The following is an 18,230-nucleotide window of genomic DNA, read 5'->3' as shown; positions in this document are numbered from 1 at the left end:
TGAAAATGGTCCATGGGTTGCTTGCAGGACTACAAGTGACATGTGTTTCAAAATTCATAATTTGTAACCTTAAAGGAAACCTACCATTTAGAATGGTAGGGGTAAGCTGTGAGTACCGAGCACCAGCTCACCCTGAGCTGGTCCTCGGTACTTACAGCTTACCCCTACCATTCTGAATGGTAGGTTTCCTTTAATGAAAATGAGTCTGACATTTGTACCACTTTATGTATGTAACAATACTATCTTGACTCAATAAAAAAGTATTAAAGGAAAAAAATAAATTCATAGGTCCAACACCATTATTTAAAAATCGTGTTTGCATATGCCACGTGTAATAGAAGAATGAAGCAATATATGTAAGAAAGTGTCTTAAAATAAGACAAAGTTAGACATACAGGAAGTATAATACTGCATCAGATTTATACAAGTGTCTAATGTTGAATGATACATTTTGTATAGTTTAAAGGGAACCTATAATCAGAAATTGACCTAATAAACCACTGTTTCTTTCATGGCCCAGTGTGGTGGAATCATTCAGTGAAGCACAAGGCTACTTGGTTTTATAAAGTGATGGAGGTGGAGAGTTTAGCACCGAAGTCAAGCTCTCCCTGTCTTATAATGCCACTTCTCTGTAATTGACAACCCTGCGTCCAGGGACATCAAAACCTCTCCTGTAGTCTTCTCCTTGATGTCAATCAGAGCAGAGGAGGCTTTCTGAGACATGGAGAGATTGACTTCAGTGCTCAATTCTAACAAGTAAAAAACTTTTAACAACCAATTTACATATTACTTCAAAGCTGATTTTCTGGATGATTCCACCAAGCTGGGACATGAAAGACACATAGAACAAAATATTTTGTAAATAGTTTCTGTTGATCTAGGGCAGTGGTGGCGAACCTATGGCACAGGTGCCGGAGGCGGCACTCGGAGCCATTTCTGTGGGCACCCGGGCCATTGCCCCAGGACACCAGACAGGACTCAAAGAATTTTCCTGCAGTTCCAAGCAACTTGGAAGCAAAGATGCTGCTTTCATTGATATTTTAAAGTGACTTACTTGGCTACTTGGGAATGTAGGAAGAGGGAGAATTTGTAGACAGGACCTAATTATCTTTGGAGGACCTTCTGCTGGCAGCATGATTCTCTTTGTACAGAGGGACACTGGAAAGAAGCTACAATGATGGAAATGTTCCCTCCTTCTTTCTACTATGTTGGCGTCCTCAGGAGACCAGTATGATTGAACATTGTTGTAGAAGATGCAGCATTAAGTTACTGCTTTAATTTTTGGTCGGCACCTGGCGATAAATGAGGGTTTTAAGTTTCAATTTGGGCACTTTGGGCACTGATCTAGGGGTTCTGCCATAATATAATTCATCTCTATGTTGGGCATTGACATCAGCCTTGTAGTTGTTTTTTACTAAAATGTAGGAATAATAGGTTAGACTTGATGGACTGTTGTCTATTTCCAACCTAATCAACTATGATTATATGATCTGAAAGGTATTATTCAGTCTAATAAAGTATACAATCATGTGAGAACAGTAAAATGGGGTATTAGTATTTCAACATTATGACATCGTGTCACCCCATAGTATTATTTACACCTAAGTCAATGGCCAAAAATATATCCTATCAGTAAATATCCTATTGTACCTCTAAGAGGATCCCTCAGAGAGAGAGACGAAATACAAATGAATATTAAAAATGAAATAACAAATCTTTATTGTTTACAAAACACATAGTGATGAATAATAGTAAATACATGAAGGAGATACAATTTACAAGTGATGGTACACAGACTGAGGGGTCATACCCGGATAACACTTGGAAATACATAAACCATAAAGGGGGAAGTTTGTTTGTTTGTTTAAGTAATACGGTAGTAATGGCTTATTGGGACAATTTCTGCTGACAGGTTCCCTTTAAATTTAGCCTTCTTATTTGTTGGTTTAGTTTAGGCCAGAAAAATGCACCAAAATTCTGGAACATTTGCATATTCTTTTGCCCTATTGCCCTATTCCAAGCAACGTCACTTTCATTAGGCCACAACCTTTTTGTGTCTCAAAACTGTCCACAACCATTAATAAATTTGACACAAGGCATTTTAGTTAGGGATTTCTGTCTTGATTTTTCAATCTATACTACCAAATGTTAGCCTCAAAGACAAGGTGCTGTAGTGGCAACTAACCTACAGGATGAGACCCACATTCTTTGTCGGTAAAGAAAACACATGTAGACATAAGCTTAGTTTTATATCACATTGCTTTCCTCGAGTCCCTTGGTGTATTTGTAAATGGAAACATAATATAAACCTCATCCTTAGAAGCCAGCCTTCATCTCTGAAGGCATAAATGAGTAAATGATGAAGCTTGTGAGGATCGGTGTTCTAAAATGATTCATTAGTGTTTACCGCTCATCACTACAATACTCTGCCTGCTTCCCCTGATAAGGTTTTCCTTTGTTCTTGAATTCCCAGCTTCCAGAGAAGAAGTTTTATTTTCCCTATACAGTATTTTACATCTTTTATGTAATAAATCATCTGCTCCCTCCATAGAAAGCCCAGCTGTACCATACAGTATGTACACATTCCCAGTTATAAGATCCTCATTAAACCTCTAATGGCACTGCCATCCATGTAATAATGGCACTGGCCGCTGAGATAATCAGCTCAGGAACACTGTGTTTCTTATATGGGACGTGTTTCGCTTCACAGACATGAGTCACCCATGGTGCTTTGAGCTATTCCTCACAACTTTGGTAGAAGATGTAAGAAGCTTCTGCTTTAATGAAGACAGCTGATTTTTTTTTTTATTATCCACAGGAAGTAAACAGTGAAGCTTCCTGTTGAATAAAATAGAGTGAAAAGTCATATATCTCTCTCTCTCTCTCTCTATATATATATATATATATATATATATATATATATATATATATATAGATATATATATGACTTTTCAGTACACAAAAAATATCAATTATTTATGGAAGGTGGACAACCCCTTTAGCACAGTATTGTACGTACTATATTTTACACTTTCACTATGTGTAAAAGAGGAAATATTCTTCATCCAGGCCAATAGTGCTGCAGTAGATGTAGTAGCAGAATAAACCGTCCTTCATCATTGTCCTTCTTCCTAGCCTGTTTTGTTGTGTCATCCTACAATCTGCTTATCCCTGCAATTAGTGCTGAGAGAGTAATGTTTCTATTCTACATTTCCATGAAGTTTTACTATACGTTTCCTTCCTGTCTCTGACTTAGCTGAAATAGATGCAGCTCATGGGGGATGTTGCACAGCGGATATTGATGTCTACAGTCTTTCATTCAGATTGGAAAAAGAAGATACAAATTGGACAAGCAGGAAAGTGACTAAATAGATGTAATTATTTACAACTGGACAATGATTATTTAGGAGTGACTTAAAATTCCAAAATATGTCATTGTAAAAGCAACCGGACAACTTTTGGTCATCTGGCCTATTGGATGTCACAAAAGGGCCCTAAACTTCAATAATAAGACTCTTTCTCGTGCTCGTGTACCCATTGCGTTCCCCAAAAAACACCTCAGTTGGCAGTCTGAGTTTGTGTTGTATCCACGTCAATATTTTCACATTTGTATATAATTCGTTTTTTTCATGTCCGTAGTAAAAAATGGATAGTTGGCCAAAATTATATGCCAAAATACTGGTTCCCCAACATTATCTGAGAAAACAGAGGACATCATTGTGCTGTCTGTTCTTTTTTTTTAATCTTCTGACTTAAAAAAGAAATGGACATGTATACAACACAGACAGCAAACTGAATTTTTTTTTTTGTGGAAGCGCAATGAACATCCTCGTCCGCAAGAGCCCATCAAGTGCAGAGCCTTTGCTTTATTGACTGTCTGGGCCAGTTACTTGAGAGATGATATTTTTTTGCTTCTAAAGACTATACAAGAGATGGATGTACATGTAGTGATCACACTGGGAACCTAAGTTGGAAAACTAATAATTATGAGCGAATTAAGCTTTTCTAAGAATGTGTGCAATAGGAGCTGGTTCTTTAAATATAGAAATATGTAAGGCTTTATGCTCCAGCATGGTATATCTAGACTTAAAGGGAACCTGTCATTCGGAAGGTCATTTTTACATGATGACCTGGCTCCCTAAAAGCAGTGGTCAGTTGTATTCTCCTAAATTTCACCTCCCCACCTTCTTACTCATTGCCAGGGGCGGCTTAAGACAGCCATGGGCCCTGGGCTGCATGAAAATTGTGGGACAATACAAGTCTAATTATTTAATGGCATTTGCTTCATATGATACTAGAATCAAGCTACTTGGGAAAGGGGTCACTTCTGTCCACTTTTAGCTCTGCAGTTTGAGGACCTTTGGAGGACCGTCCAAGGTCCTAGAAGGACGCTTGTATACATATGTGTTGAGAGCTTGAGGATTGCATTGCTGAAGGTCCTTCTCTTTATCTCTACATGGCAGTATCAAACTTGGCGATTGGTTCAGGTGGTCATGGGCCCCCCCAGAAGCCTTGGGCCCCGAGCGGTTGCCCAAACTGCCTATATTACAATATAATACGCTACTGCTCATTGCTCTCCCCCTCTCACTGCCACAAGCAATTTTCATTTTAACTATCCTATTACCTATTAACCCTTTTTTAGTAGTAAAACATTGGGTGTGATGAAATCTCAGAAGACAATGTAACAGTTTTTGTTCACATATTTAAACAATAAAAAGATTGTTACATAGATATATAAACCAGTTTACAGTCCACTCACTTTTAGCTTCTTCTCAGCACGGGCAGCCTGCTTACATATTGGATGCCATACTTCTGAGCCTGGAGAAAACAGAAATTGCTACTTAATAGGCATAATGCCGCGTAATTAGAAGCAATTTAATAAAAGGGTAAAAAAAAGGAAACCCAAGAAACGAGATGACAGCAAATGAGACCAAGTGGAACGCACAATGAGAAGCTGCTTTCTGCGCTATCCTTGATCCACACACTGAAAACACATTTCCACAGATCACTGGTACTTAATGGGATATTCGGTGCACACAGCAGTATTTGAAGGTCACCTTCAGCATGACGGAGGCTCTCTTGGGAATCCTTGATAATAGCTCTGTCTGAATTCTTTGTTCTTCTGGCACTCAAGGCAAGATGGGGATTTACATTTCTAAAAAGCAATAAGGGTCTACGGAGCACTGCAACTATGGTACAGTAAAAGGGGCTGCAGTGCGCTTTATAAATGTGAAAGCAGAGTTAATAGAAATCTGGTAGACATCACAGCAAGCAGATGGAGGGGATATGGGGTGCAGCCAAAGGTGATCAGCCCACGGAGAATTCAGAATGTTAAGCAGATTTATAGACTGAGTGCTATTACACATGTTATGGACACCTTCGGGTCATTAGCTTATGCTGTTCTTTTTGTATCAGACTTTTTTTCTTAAAATAAGGAACATATTATTAGATTTAGCTCAGCTTATCAACTTATCATTCAACAAAACACTATTTTCTGGTAGCAAAAAGGTAGTGAGAATTAAACTTTGCGGCACAGTTACATCTAATCGGATGAAATTCACTATAAGCCACAAGGGGGCAGCAAAGATATCTTTTTCAATGAGAGCCAGAGATGGGAAATTATGTGAGGTGATGTAATCCCAAATACATTGTTGAGCACAAGGTCTGCTATTAAAGGGAATGTGCACCTTTGTTCCAAAATGGCATAGAAAGGTGGGCGTGATGGGGCCCAGGAGCAGGGGCACCCTCCCACCACTAGGACAGAAGGGTGTACAGTGATCTCAATCACCTATAGCGGTCTCTCTAGAGGTCCAGCCACTGATACTCTTACTATACCTCCCTTGCTATCTTCTGCCTTGTCTCAGTGATACACCAAAATGGTACAGATATGTAAAAAGGCATCTCATAAATTGTAAAAAAACTCTCTCTTGAGGTATAAGTGACCAATGTAGAAATAAAACATATAACCAAATAACACTAGATAACAATGGAATATAACAATGGAAGCCGCATTTTAGTTGCTATATTCCCACAATCAGACTGTGGTTTGCAGGTGACATTATTTTACTATGGAGCTTTAACATTAGACTGACCCAGCTTTGAACCTTAGAGGGAACATTCAGTATGTAGTGAAGGATCATTACCCCCCTTATGACTGTAGCTGTTTGATGGCTACTATTACGCTATAAGCCCCGATCCCCCTGGGGCTCCATTGTTGTCACTATGACGACAGGATTCGATGATAGTCTTATAGAGAGCCGATAATTCTTAATGAACGTGAATTACATGGTTATGGTTCTCAACCAAGGTGATAAGGTAACAATGGATGTTCATTTTGACTAAATAATTCAATATTCTGACACTTTTAGTAACAGGTTGGCAGACGTTCTTATGTATTATTATCTAATGTGTTATGTATTGATATTATTATCTTATATATTATTTAATTTTGGCACATTTAGGTTAAAATGGGAAAATCTTAGCTGGAAGCCGTTGCTACAGGATGACATGATGGACGCCACACGGCGGCACTAAATGCAGTACTTTTGAATGGATCAGTGCCCAAGCCATTATTTTAACAGACCGTGCGACCGATCCATTAGTCGTTTTTCACGGATCACACTATGACTTCAGTTTATCAGATGCCAGACTGATGCAAATTGATAGTAAACCCTTTAATAGTAAACACTCCCTAAAATTTTCTTTGCATGTAACCATGTATTTGCCATCATAACTAGACCAAAGGTTATCAGACACATAATAACAATAGCAGGTCCATAAAAATATTATTTCCATAGTATGTTCTGAAGCAATTACAAATTCTGTATTCCATTCTATGAATACAATATTATTCAATGTGCAATCTACACTTCACTGTAAGATATGTCTTCACAGTACAAAACAATATTGGAGATCCAGTTTGTCCAAATCAGAATGCTTCTTTTATTACATTGGCTCAGGTTACATGAGACATATCAAAGTAGACGCCTTTGTGTTTCCTTTACTCATGGCATGTCTTACCTGTCAGATACATTTCCTCCCCTTCGGAAAACATTTGCTGGCAGCGTACACATCGGGCACATGTGGGGTGATAATGCTTGCCACCTGCCTGAAGAGATGAAGTACCTATTAAGCTTCATCATGCATAATATTATTGATAAAGAGCACTTTACATAGCACATCCCCATTGTAAATGGGGCCATATTCTAATGTTGGGGGGTAGTCGGTGTCCGAGGAAATCGCTGGATACCTACTGACGGCTACAAAGCAGTGTGAAGCGCTGAGCACTACGCAGTCCAGGGATGACATTTCATCCTGCACACACTGGACTCATATGTGGGGATCACTTACTGGAGACTGTCCAGCTGCACTAAGTGGCCAGGCTTTAGGCTGTCATAACTCCCATACCTCCAGGACTCTGCCGCTGATGTATTTGTTGCAGGTTTCACATTTAATCCCAAACTGAGCGTGGTAATCGGACTCACAGTAAGGCACGCCGTCTCTGCAAGACATGGGAAGAGGTTCCAGAAAGTCAAATTAGAGGCTGGTAGTGATGTACTGCGGACAAAATATGGGGATAGATTGACATTTGATGACATTACTAAAGAGGGCTGTCCTGTGTTTCCATTCACTGACATTGATGCACATCACGATACAAGTGTAAGGATATTGTATGAGCATTTTCCATGCCAGGAATGGGCTTGGGAACCTCTTGTTCCCACCGCAGTAAGCAAAGGGATAATAAAGTCCCACATTCGAAATTGAGAAAAAACGCATGACCCGAGATCTGAGAATATTAGGATAAGCTTGTTTGTGAGAGCAGATACAGTAATCTGGTTAGGGCCACAATCTAATCTGAGATATTCATTATAGCTGTGTCACAGAGTGACAGCTCCCCCTAATTTCATTACAGATCTGGTAAATGTTAGGTATTGCTCAAGCGCAGATTGTTGAGCCTACACATTTACAACAGGTCTCTGCAATGTAGCAGAGCTGACACTGTAGTAGTTCTGGTGTCACTGACCCTGCATACTGCATACCCATTATACGTTATAATAAATACTGCAGACAAATATAAGAAACATTTTTATATATGATAAAAAACAACCCTTTCTCAACTTATGAGCTACATCTTCCAGGGGTGTACATGCTAAGCTGTACAGGGGCCCTGAGGTGGTGGGGGCCACGCTGGTCACAAGCAGCAAGTTCCTTCTGAGGTTCTCCTCAGTTCCTACTATCTTAGGTCACCAGAAATTAAGAATTAATTCCTTCAAAGGCTTACACATCCAAGGTTTTTTTAACGCTAGTACACCTATATTACAACTGATATATAGAGGGCCGTCAGACACAGATCGGACCACCTACTTGACATCTCAGCATAGAATGATCTGAGATATGGATATATAAATGACAAGTATTACTGAATATTCTCCCACCCATTTATATATCATTCTACTCAGCTCCTCCTGCTCTATAACACACCACGTGCAGATTACATGGCATTTTTCATGGCACAGGTTCACTTTGTAGCATTTAATGCTTTAGGTAGCATATACATGTTGAAACCTTCACTATTCTAAATTACTACTTTTGGGATCCTAGAATTAACACATCAACTGCTCTAGACTTGCTATGTACTTCGCTATAAATAAATAAAATTATAGCATTAAAGGGGTAGTACAGGAGTAAAATAACACTGATATATGGCTGGGAGGGCTTAAAAAAACAATAAGCCTCTTATACTTACCGCCTTCAAGGCTCCATTCGAGTCTCTCTTTTTAACGGAGGACGGCAGTGCCATCCTGACCACTGCCACACGCCTGCTACAACAGGAGTCCAGGCAGAAGCAGTGGTTGGGGTGCCGCAGGAGAATGGGAGAACCAGAGAAGGGGAGCATAAGTCATTTATTGTTTTTTAAGCCCTCCCTCAGCCCAGTGGCGTAACTAGGAGTGGCAGGGCCCCATAGCAGGCTTCAGCATGGGGCCCCCCTTCCCACTTAAAAATTATACATATTTGTATACTCACACATGTGAGTGACACATATGCTCATACAGAGCATATACACACACATACAGTGACATTTACAAACACACAGCATATATACACACATGCAGTATATGCAGACGCCATACACAGTATACACATACAACATAGACACATCACAGCATATATACATCACATATGTTATATACATATTATGCAGTACAATTATGCAGCATAATATGGATATCCTCTACTCTTTAGTGTGTCAGCATGGCGTCTGTAGATCTAAAACATACCAACATTTTTCCCCTCTGCTAATGATTATAAAGAAATGCTGAGATCTGGGTTGTCTGCTTTATTTTACCTCTTGTTAAACATACTATTGTGCCATATCTTTAGAGTGAGATTCTCTGCATAATTCTACAAAGGAGCCTTTAGTTGCCCCTGTTCATTCCTATCCTCTTCTCTTTCCCCCTGCTTTCTAAACTGTCCACTCAAACTGAACTCATCTAAAATTTCCAAATCCTATCAAATTTGGAGTGTTTCAAGTTAAAAAAATAGCCAGGAACAGTCAGTAACTGTACCTAAAAGTGGTCAGTGCCTGCCTTATAAGGAAAGAAACCTAAATATTATCTCATAAAGATCATTTTATTGTAGTTACGGCCTACAGAGGATCTGTGTACAGTGTACTGGAGCCATCATGAAAGCCCAGGGAGATACTATTACTACAGACGGTGCCTGGATTTGTTTATAAGCATTTTTGTGCACTTACTCTTTATTATAAGCATTGCACATGAAAACTCTTAAAACAATATTCATGTACAGGCTAACTATTGGTAAATCATAATGGGTTGTATTCAGGGAGTCAAATCTTAATTGTTAAAGAGACCATGTCACAAGAACCACCTTCAGGTGGGGTATAAAATATTGTTTCTCTTCTATGTGAAATCTCACCCGTTTCCTAATTAGGACAGAAGAGTCATATTTTGCTTGAGATGAGTCAAGCTTAGAGGGTGAAGGGAGTGTCAATTCTGATGTTCACGTCTTTGGATCTATAGCACAAAGAAACATGTCTTTGTTGTCATGTTAAAGATAAAAATTACATATTTCAGGCATCAGACTTGACTTGTGGTTCTGTAAACTTGAGAACTGGAGATACAGGCATACAGATTGTAAATGTGAGCTCCAGATAAAGATACAGTTCCCAGATATTTATATCTACAGTTCTGTAGCTCCCAGAACCAGTGATGCAATCTGAAAGATAAAATTAATTTCTTGTCACCAAAATCCTATTTCTAGGCACTATAAAACTGTAGATAAAGGTACCGAATTGACACTCTCCCTGCAGCCTCTAAACTTGACTGATAATAGACCCTTCACTGCGTATTTTCACATGACTTTGGAGGAGATTTCACATAAAAGAAAGAAAGGAGATTTCATACTCTACATAAGGGGGTTAATAGTTTAGTGGGATCAAATCCGGTGACAGGGTCCATTTAAAGAGAACAGAAGACATTTGTAAAATGTTTGTCATATCACACTTTCCAACTTTTATGTTGTGAAATGATTGGTAACATTTAGGAGTCTAAAAGTCTCAAGGTTAAACATTCAAGTGTAATGTGGTGTGTGGAACACTGATGTATCTGGTATGATGTATTATAAATTATAAATTTATGTATAAGGACTTTTTCTTCTTCCTTCACATCTTGAATTCCCTGGCATGTGTCACTGCTTTTCACCCACTGATCATTACTCACTTGCTTATATACTCCCCGGTCAGGATGATGCCGCATGTCTGACACTTGAAGCAGCTGACGTGCCACTGTTTCTCCAGTGCCAATAGTGACTGGCCATGTTTGATCTCTTCCTTACACCCGGCACATTCTGCATTTATAAAAGCAAAAATAAAATGAGTAAAGAAACTGTGATGCAAAAAGAGCAATGTGGTCCTAGGTTCGCAGTAGAGAACAGGTTTGATTAATGGCCATAGCCTGCAATACACTATCATACATTAAAAGCCTGCTTTTCTATTGCAGTATTTGGGGGGCGCTGGCAGAGCACTGACAATGATGTATTATCCTTTCACTGTTCACTCCCCAATTGTAAAGCAAAGTGACAATGGTGTATGATAACAAATGATTCCCATTAATGCGGTAATTGCTCTGCATAGATACAATGAATTTTTGCTAGAAATAGCAGCACATATCCAGCCAATATGTGTGAGAAGCTTCTTCACCGAACCAATAAATGTTGATTCACACAATTATTTTTTTGGATCACTTTCTCCTGCAGAATTACAAGTCTTTCAGACAAGGATATGAAGTGTTGTTTCTCCACTGCCTTCCACTAAAAGACAAATATGTTCTCAAGGCTGAATGCCCTGAGGTTTTCTCTTTCCAATTCTAGCAAGACAACGAGAAATTCCATGTATCCGGCAGTCAAGCAAACATCACAGATCAGGTTACACTTCTGCTGTCTGCGACAGGTTTAAGTACAACTTTATGTTCCTATACGGTTTTTGTCAACAAGAAAATGCCTGGACAAGATTACACATTGTACAGATGGTTTTTTTAACATAAGATATAGATTGAAAAAAATAGGTAAATAAATAGTTTTGCCTTTTGGGTTATAGATAAAGATTAGAGATGAGCGAACACTAAAATGCTCGGGTACTCGTTATTCGAGACGAACTTTTCCCGATGCTCGAGTGCTCGTCTCGAATAACGAACCCCATTGAAGTCAATGGGAGACTCGAGCATTTTTCAAGGGGACCAAGGCTCTGCACAGGGAAGCTTGGCCAAACACCTGGGAACCTCAGAAAAGGATGGAAACACCACGGAAATGGACAGGAAACAGCAGGGGCAGCATGCATGGATGCCTCTGAGGCTGCTTAAACGCACCATTATGCCAAAATTATGGGCAACAGCATGGCCATGACAGAGTGACAGAATGAAGCTAGATAGCATCTAAAACATGCAATAATTGACCCTGACACTATAGGGGACGGCATGCAGAGGCAGCGGCAGCAGGCTAGAGAGTGTCATGGCGACATACCCTAAATGGACTCAGGCTTCAAACCAATGGGTGGCAGAGAGGAACCAAAGGAGGTGAGCAAGAAGTGCTCAAATAATATCGGTACATGATAAAAGTTTGCCAGTATATTTTGTGGATTACACAGCAGGGTGGCGACAAAGTTAACATGGAAGCCATGAAAACAACCCAAAATTCTGCCTGACACAGCTCGTTTGATAAGGGGACCATGTATGGAGGCAGTGAACTAGTAGTAGATTAAAGGTGCTGCAGTTAAAACTATGTTAGTTGGATCTTGGCATGGAGCTGGCGCTCCGCTGCCAGGCGAGCTTTCGCCAATCCAAGCCCCTGTCTCTAGGCTACTCCCCAAACAGCACTTCTAAGAACCTTTTGTATAAGATCAAGTGTAGTAGCGTTCTTATAAGTTTAGGATATGCCGGGTGAGGGGAATGTAAACAGATGCGCAAGAAGCGCATGATGCGCATGGAGCTGGCGCTCCTCTGCCAGGCGAGCTTTCGCAAATCCAAGCCCCTGTCTCTAGGCTACTCCCCAAACAGCACTTTTGTATAAGATCAAGTGTAGTAGCGTTCTTATAAGTTTAGGATATGGCGGGTGAGGGGAATGTAAACAGATGCGCAAGAAGCGCTGAAATAATATCCCTAAATGGTAAAAGTTTGCAAGTATATTTTGTGGATTACACAGCAGGGTGGCGACAAAGTTAACAACTTTGATGTGGAATCCATGAAAACAACCCAAATTTCTGCCTGACACACCTCGTTTGATAAAGGGACGATGTATGGAGGCAGCTATATGGACGACTTTTGGAGGTAGGAATGGAGACAACGTGTGGAGGCTGCTATGGAGACAATTTAATTTGGATAGTGCCTGTATGTGGCAGTCCCAAACATTTTTCAAACCAGAGGAGCAGGTAGGTGGCCCTCCAGTAAAATGGGATAGATTGAGTGCCTGTATGTGGCAGTCCCAAAAATTGTTCAAACCAGAGGAGCAGGTAGGTGGCCCTCCAGTAAAATGGAATAGATTGAGTGCCTGTATGTGGCAGTCCCAAAAATTGTTCAAACCAGAGGAGCAGGTAGGTGGCCCTGCAGTAAAATGGAATAGATTGAGTGCCTGTATGTGGCAGTCCCAAAAATGTTTCAAACCAGAGGAGCAGGTAGGTGGCCCTCCAGTAAAATGGGATAGATTGAGTGCCTGTATGTGGCAGTCCCAAAAATGTTTCAAACCAGAGGAGCAGGTAGGTGGCCCTCCAGTAAAATGGGATAGATTGAGTGCCTGTATGTGGCAGTCCCAAAAATGTTTCAAACCAGAGGAGCAGGTAGGTGGCCCTCCAGTAAAATGGAATAGATTGAGTGCCTGTATGTGGCAGTCCCAAAAATTCTTCAAACCAGAGGAGCAGGTAGGTGGCCCTCCAGTAAAATGGGATAGATTGAGTGCCTGTATGTGGCAGTCCCAAAAATGTTTCAAACCAGAGGAGCAGGTAGGTGGCCCTCCAGTAAAATGGAATAGATTGAGTGCCTGTATGTGGCAGTCCCAAAAATTCTTCAAACCAGAGGAGCAGGTAGGTGGCCCTCCAGTAAAATGGAATAGATTGAGTGCCTGTATGTGGCAGTCCCAAAAATTGTTCAAACCAGAGGACCGGGTAGGTGGCCCTCCAGAAAAATGGAATAGATTGAGTGCCTGTATGTGGCACTCACAAAAATTGTTTCAAACAGAGGACCGGGTAGGTGGCCCTCCAGAAAAATTAAATGCATGAAGTATAGCAAGAGCCAGTGGGCCCTGTCAAAAAATAGCCATTTTCCTCTGCTTTACTGTACAAAGAGGAGGAGAAGGAGGAAAATGAGGAGGAGGAGGAGGAGTGGATCAATTATTCAGGTTGAGCTTCCTTCACCTGGTGGAGATTGGAAATTCTGAGAAATCCAGCCTTTATTCATTTTAATAAGCGTCAGCCTGTCAGCGCTGTCAGTCGACAGGCGTGTACGCTTATCGGTGATGATGCCACCAGCTGCACTGAAAACCCGCTCGGACCAGACGCTAGCGGCAGGGCAGGCAAGAACCTCCAAGGCGTACAGCGCCAGTTCGTGCCACATGTCCAGCTTTGAAACCCAGTAGTTGTAGGGAGCTGTGTGATCATTTAGGACGATGGTATGGTCAGCTACGTACTCCCTCACCATCTTTCTGTAAAGATCAGCCCTACTCTGCCGAGACTGGGGACAGGTGACAGTGTCTTGCTGGGGTGACATAAAGCTGGCAAAAGCCTTGTAAAGCGTACCCTTGCCAGTGCTGGACAAGCTGCCTGCTCGCCTACTCTCCCTCGCTACTTGTCCCGCAGAACTACGCACTCTGCCGCTAGCGCTGTCAGAAGGGAAATACTGTTTCAGCTTGTGCACCAGGGCCTGCTGGTATTCATGCATTCTCACACTCCTTTCCTCTGCAGGGATGAGAGTGGCAAGATTTTGCTTGTACCGTGGGTCCAGGAGAGTGAACACCCAGTAATCGGTGCTGGAATAAATTCTTTGAACGCGAGGGTCACGGGATAGGCAGCCTAGCATGAAATCTGCCATATGCGCCAGAGTACCAACGCGTAAGAATTCACTCCCCTCACTGGCCTGACTGTCCATTTCCTCCTCCTCCAACTCCTCCAACTCCTCTTCTTCTGCCCATACACGCTGAACAGTGAAGGACTCAACAATGGTCCCCTCTTGTGTCTCGCCAACATTCTCCTCCTCTTCCTCCTCATCCTCCTCCACCTCCACCTCCTCCGATATGCGCTGAGAAACAGACCTCAGGGTGCTTTGGCTATCAACAAGGGAATATTCTTCCCCCGTCTCTTGTGACGAGCGCAAAGCTTCCGACTTCATGCTGACCAGAGAGTTTTTCAACAGGCCAAGCAGCGGGATGGTGAGGCTGATGATGGCGGCATCGCCACTGACCATCTGTGTTGACTCCTCAAAGTTACTCAGCACCTGACAGATATCAGACATCCACGTCCACTCCTCATTGTAGACTTGAGGAAGCTGACTGACCTGACTACCAGTTCTGGTGGAAGTTGACATCTGGCAGTCTACAATCGCTCTGCGCTGCTGGTAAACTCTGGATAACATGGTCAGTGTTGAATTCCACCTCGTGGGCACGTCGCACAACAGTCGGTGAGCGGGCAGTTGGAGGCGGCGCTGCGCTGCCCTGAGAGTGGCAGCATCTGGGCTGGACTTCCTGAAATGCGCACAGATGCGGCGCACCTTCGTGAGCAAATCAGACAGATTGGGGTATGTCTTGAGGAAACGCTGCACTATCAGATTTAACACATGGGCCAGGCATGGCACATGTGTCAGTCTGCCGAGTTGCAGAGCCGCCACCAGGTTACGGCCGTTGTCACACACAACCATTCCCGGCTTGAGGTTCAGCGGTGCCAGCCACAGATCAGTCTGCGCCGTGATGCCCTGTAATAGCTCTTGGGCGGTGTGCCTTTTGTCGCCTAGGCTCAGCAGTTTGAGCACCGCCTGCTGTCGCTTAGCGACGGCACTGCTGCTGTGCCTAGAGCTACCGACTGATGGCGCCGTGCCCACGGATGGTAGTTCGGAGGAGGAGGTGGAGGAGGGGTGGGAGGAGGAGGAGGCATAGTAGGCCTGAAACACCTGGACCGAGGTAGGCCCCGCAATCCTCGGCGTCGGCAGTATATGAGCAGCCCCAGGGTCAGTCTCGGTCCCAGCCTCCACCAAGTTAACCCAATGTGCCGTCAGCGATATATAGTGGCCCTGCCCGGCAGCACTCGTCCACGTGTCCGTGGTCAGGTGGACCTTGTCAGAAACGGCGTTGGTCAGGGCACGGATGATGTTGTCTGACACGTGCTGGTGCAGGGCTGGGACGGCACATCGGGAAAAGTAGTGGCGGCTGGGGACCGAATACCGAGGGGCGGCCGCCGCCATGAGGTTGCGAAAGGCCTCGGTCTCTACTAGCCTATAGGGCAGCATCTCCAGGCTAAGCAATCTGGAGATGTGCACATTAAGGGCTTGGGCGTGCGGGTGGGTTGCACTATATTTGCGTTTCCGCTCCAGCGTCTGGGGTATGGAGAGCTGAACGCTGGTGGATGCTGTGGAGGATCGTGGAGGCGATGATGGGGTTTTTGGGCCAGGGTCCTGGGCAGGGGGCTGACTAGCAGCTGACACAGGGGAAGGAGCAGTGGTGTGCACGGCCGGAGGTGAACGGGCTTGTTGCCACTGAGTGGGGTGCTTAGCATTCATATGCCTGCGCATACTGGTGGTAGTTAAGCTAGTAGTGGTGGAACCCCTGCTGAGCCTGGTTTGGCAAATGTTGCACACCACAGTCCGTCGGTCATCCGGTGTTTCCTTAAAGAACCTCCACACTTCTGAAGATCTAGCCCTCGCCGCAAGAGCCCTCACCACGGGAGCTTCACTAGTTGACAGTGGCGCTGATGCACCAGCTCTGGCCCTGCCTCTCCGTCTGGCCCCACCACTGCCTCTTCCAACCTGTTCAGGTCGAGGACTCTCCTCCGTCTCAGAAGCACTGTGTTCACCCGGCCTCTCAACCCAGCTTGGGTCTGTCACCTCATCATCCTCCGATCCCTCAGTCTGCTCCCCCCTCGGACTTCCTGCCCTGACAACAACTTCCCCACTGTCTGACAACCGTGTCTCCTCATCGTCGGACACCTCTTTACACACTTCCACTACGTCAAGAAGGTCATCATCACCCACAGACTGTGACTGGTGGAAAACCTGGGCATCGGAAAATTGCTCAGCAGCAACCGGACAAGTGGTTTGTGACTGTGGGAAGGGTCCAGAAAACAGTTCCTCAGAGTATGCCGGTTCAAATGGCAAATTTTCCTGGGAGGGGGCAGACTGGGGGGGAGGAGGCTGAGGTGCAGGAGCTGGAGGAGTGGGGATTTCGGTGACATGGGTGGACTGCGTGGAAGACTGACTGGTGGTGGACAAATTGCTCGAAGCATTGTCAGCAATCCACGACATCACCTGTTCGCACTGTTCTGGCCTCAACAGTGCTCTACCACGAGTCCCAGTAACTTCAGACATGAACCTAGGGAGTGTAGCTCTGCGGCGTTCCCCTGCTCCCTCATCAGCAGGTGGTGTCTCACCCCGCCCAGGACCACGGCCTCTGACCCCTGCAGTAGTTGGACGCCCACGTCCCCGCCCTCGTCCTCTACCCCTAGCCCTGGGGTTAAACATTTTTAAAATGAGAGTTATAACTTTTTTTTTTTTTTTTACTTTTTTTTTTTTTTTTTTGTGTGTTTTTTTTGTGTTTTTTGTTTTTTTTTGTGTTTTTTGTTTTTTTTTGAGTTTTTAGAACCAAACAATCCTATCCTATTGCTATGGCTATTTTCTAGCCAAGTATCAAAGGAAGCACACTACTATGCCAGATGAGATGACACTGAGTTATTGCCTAATAGAAATCCAACCCCTACTGAATTTTGCCACTTCAGCCTTTGCTATGGATATGTGCGCCACTAAGCGCAGAACACAGCGGTCGCAAGTCTCACTACAAATTGCTCAGAATTGGCAAGTACATGCACTGCAGAAACTACAGCCACCAGCAGATCAACCAGAAATCAAATATATAGAACGCTACTGTAGGCTTCAAGAAGCTATTTGTATTCTCCTATGGCTATTTTCTAGCCAAGTATCAAAGGAAGCACACTACTATGCCAGATGAGATGACACTGAGTTATTGCCTAATAGAAATCCAACCCCTACTGAATTTTCCCACTTCAGCCTTTGCTATGGATATGTGCGCCACTAAGCGCAGAACACAGCGGTCGCAAGTCTCACTACAAATTGCTCAGAATTGGCAAGTACATGCACTGCAGAAACTACAGCCACCAGCAGATCAACCAGAAATCAAATATATAGAACGCTACTGTAGGCTTCAAGAAGCTATTTGTATTCTCCTATGGCTATTTTCTAGCCAAGTATCAAAGGAAGCACACTACTATGCCAGATGAGATGACACTGAGTTATTGCCTAATAGAAATCCAACCCCTACTGAATTTTCCCACTTCAGCCTTTGCTATGGATATGTGCGCCACTAAGCGCAGAACACAGCGGTCGCAAGTCTCACTACAAATTGCTCAGAATTGGCAAGTACATGCACTGCAGAAACTACAGCCACCAGCAGATCAACCAGAAATCAAATATATAGAACGCTACTGTAGGCTTCAAGAAGCTATTTGTATT

The 18,230-nt window shown here is 43.2% G+C and overlaps 1 protein-coding gene across 6 annotated transcripts in view; it reads right to left on the bottom strand.

Annotated features, from left to right (window-relative positions):
* The window catches only part of ABLIM3 (actin binding LIM protein family member 3), a 142,758-nt gene that overhangs the window by 22,164 nt on the left and 102,364 nt on the right, over positions 1-18,230 (bottom strand). For all 6 annotated transcript variants that reach the window (XM_072146197.1, XM_072146194.1, XM_072146191.1 and 3 more), the window contains exons 5-8: positions 10,740-10,866; positions 7,408-7,501; positions 7,021-7,108; positions 4,760-4,818 (exon numbers count right to left, since the gene is read on the bottom strand). In XM_072146197.1, the coding sequence (XP_072002298.1) occupies positions 4,760-4,818; positions 7,021-7,108; positions 7,408-7,501; positions 10,740-10,866 (368 nt within the window). The remainder of the gene's footprint in view (positions 1-4,759; positions 4,819-7,020; positions 7,109-7,407; positions 7,502-10,739; positions 10,867-18,230) is intronic.

This window comes from Engystomops pustulosus, chromosome 4, assembly GCF_040894005.1.
Source record: "Engystomops pustulosus chromosome 4, aEngPut4.maternal, whole genome shotgun sequence".
NCBI classification, from domain to species: domain Eukaryota; kingdom Metazoa; phylum Chordata; class Amphibia; order Anura; family Leptodactylidae; genus Engystomops; species Engystomops pustulosus.
Note: the sequence above shows the minus strand (reverse complement) of the source record. Positions and strands in the feature narration are given on the sequence as shown.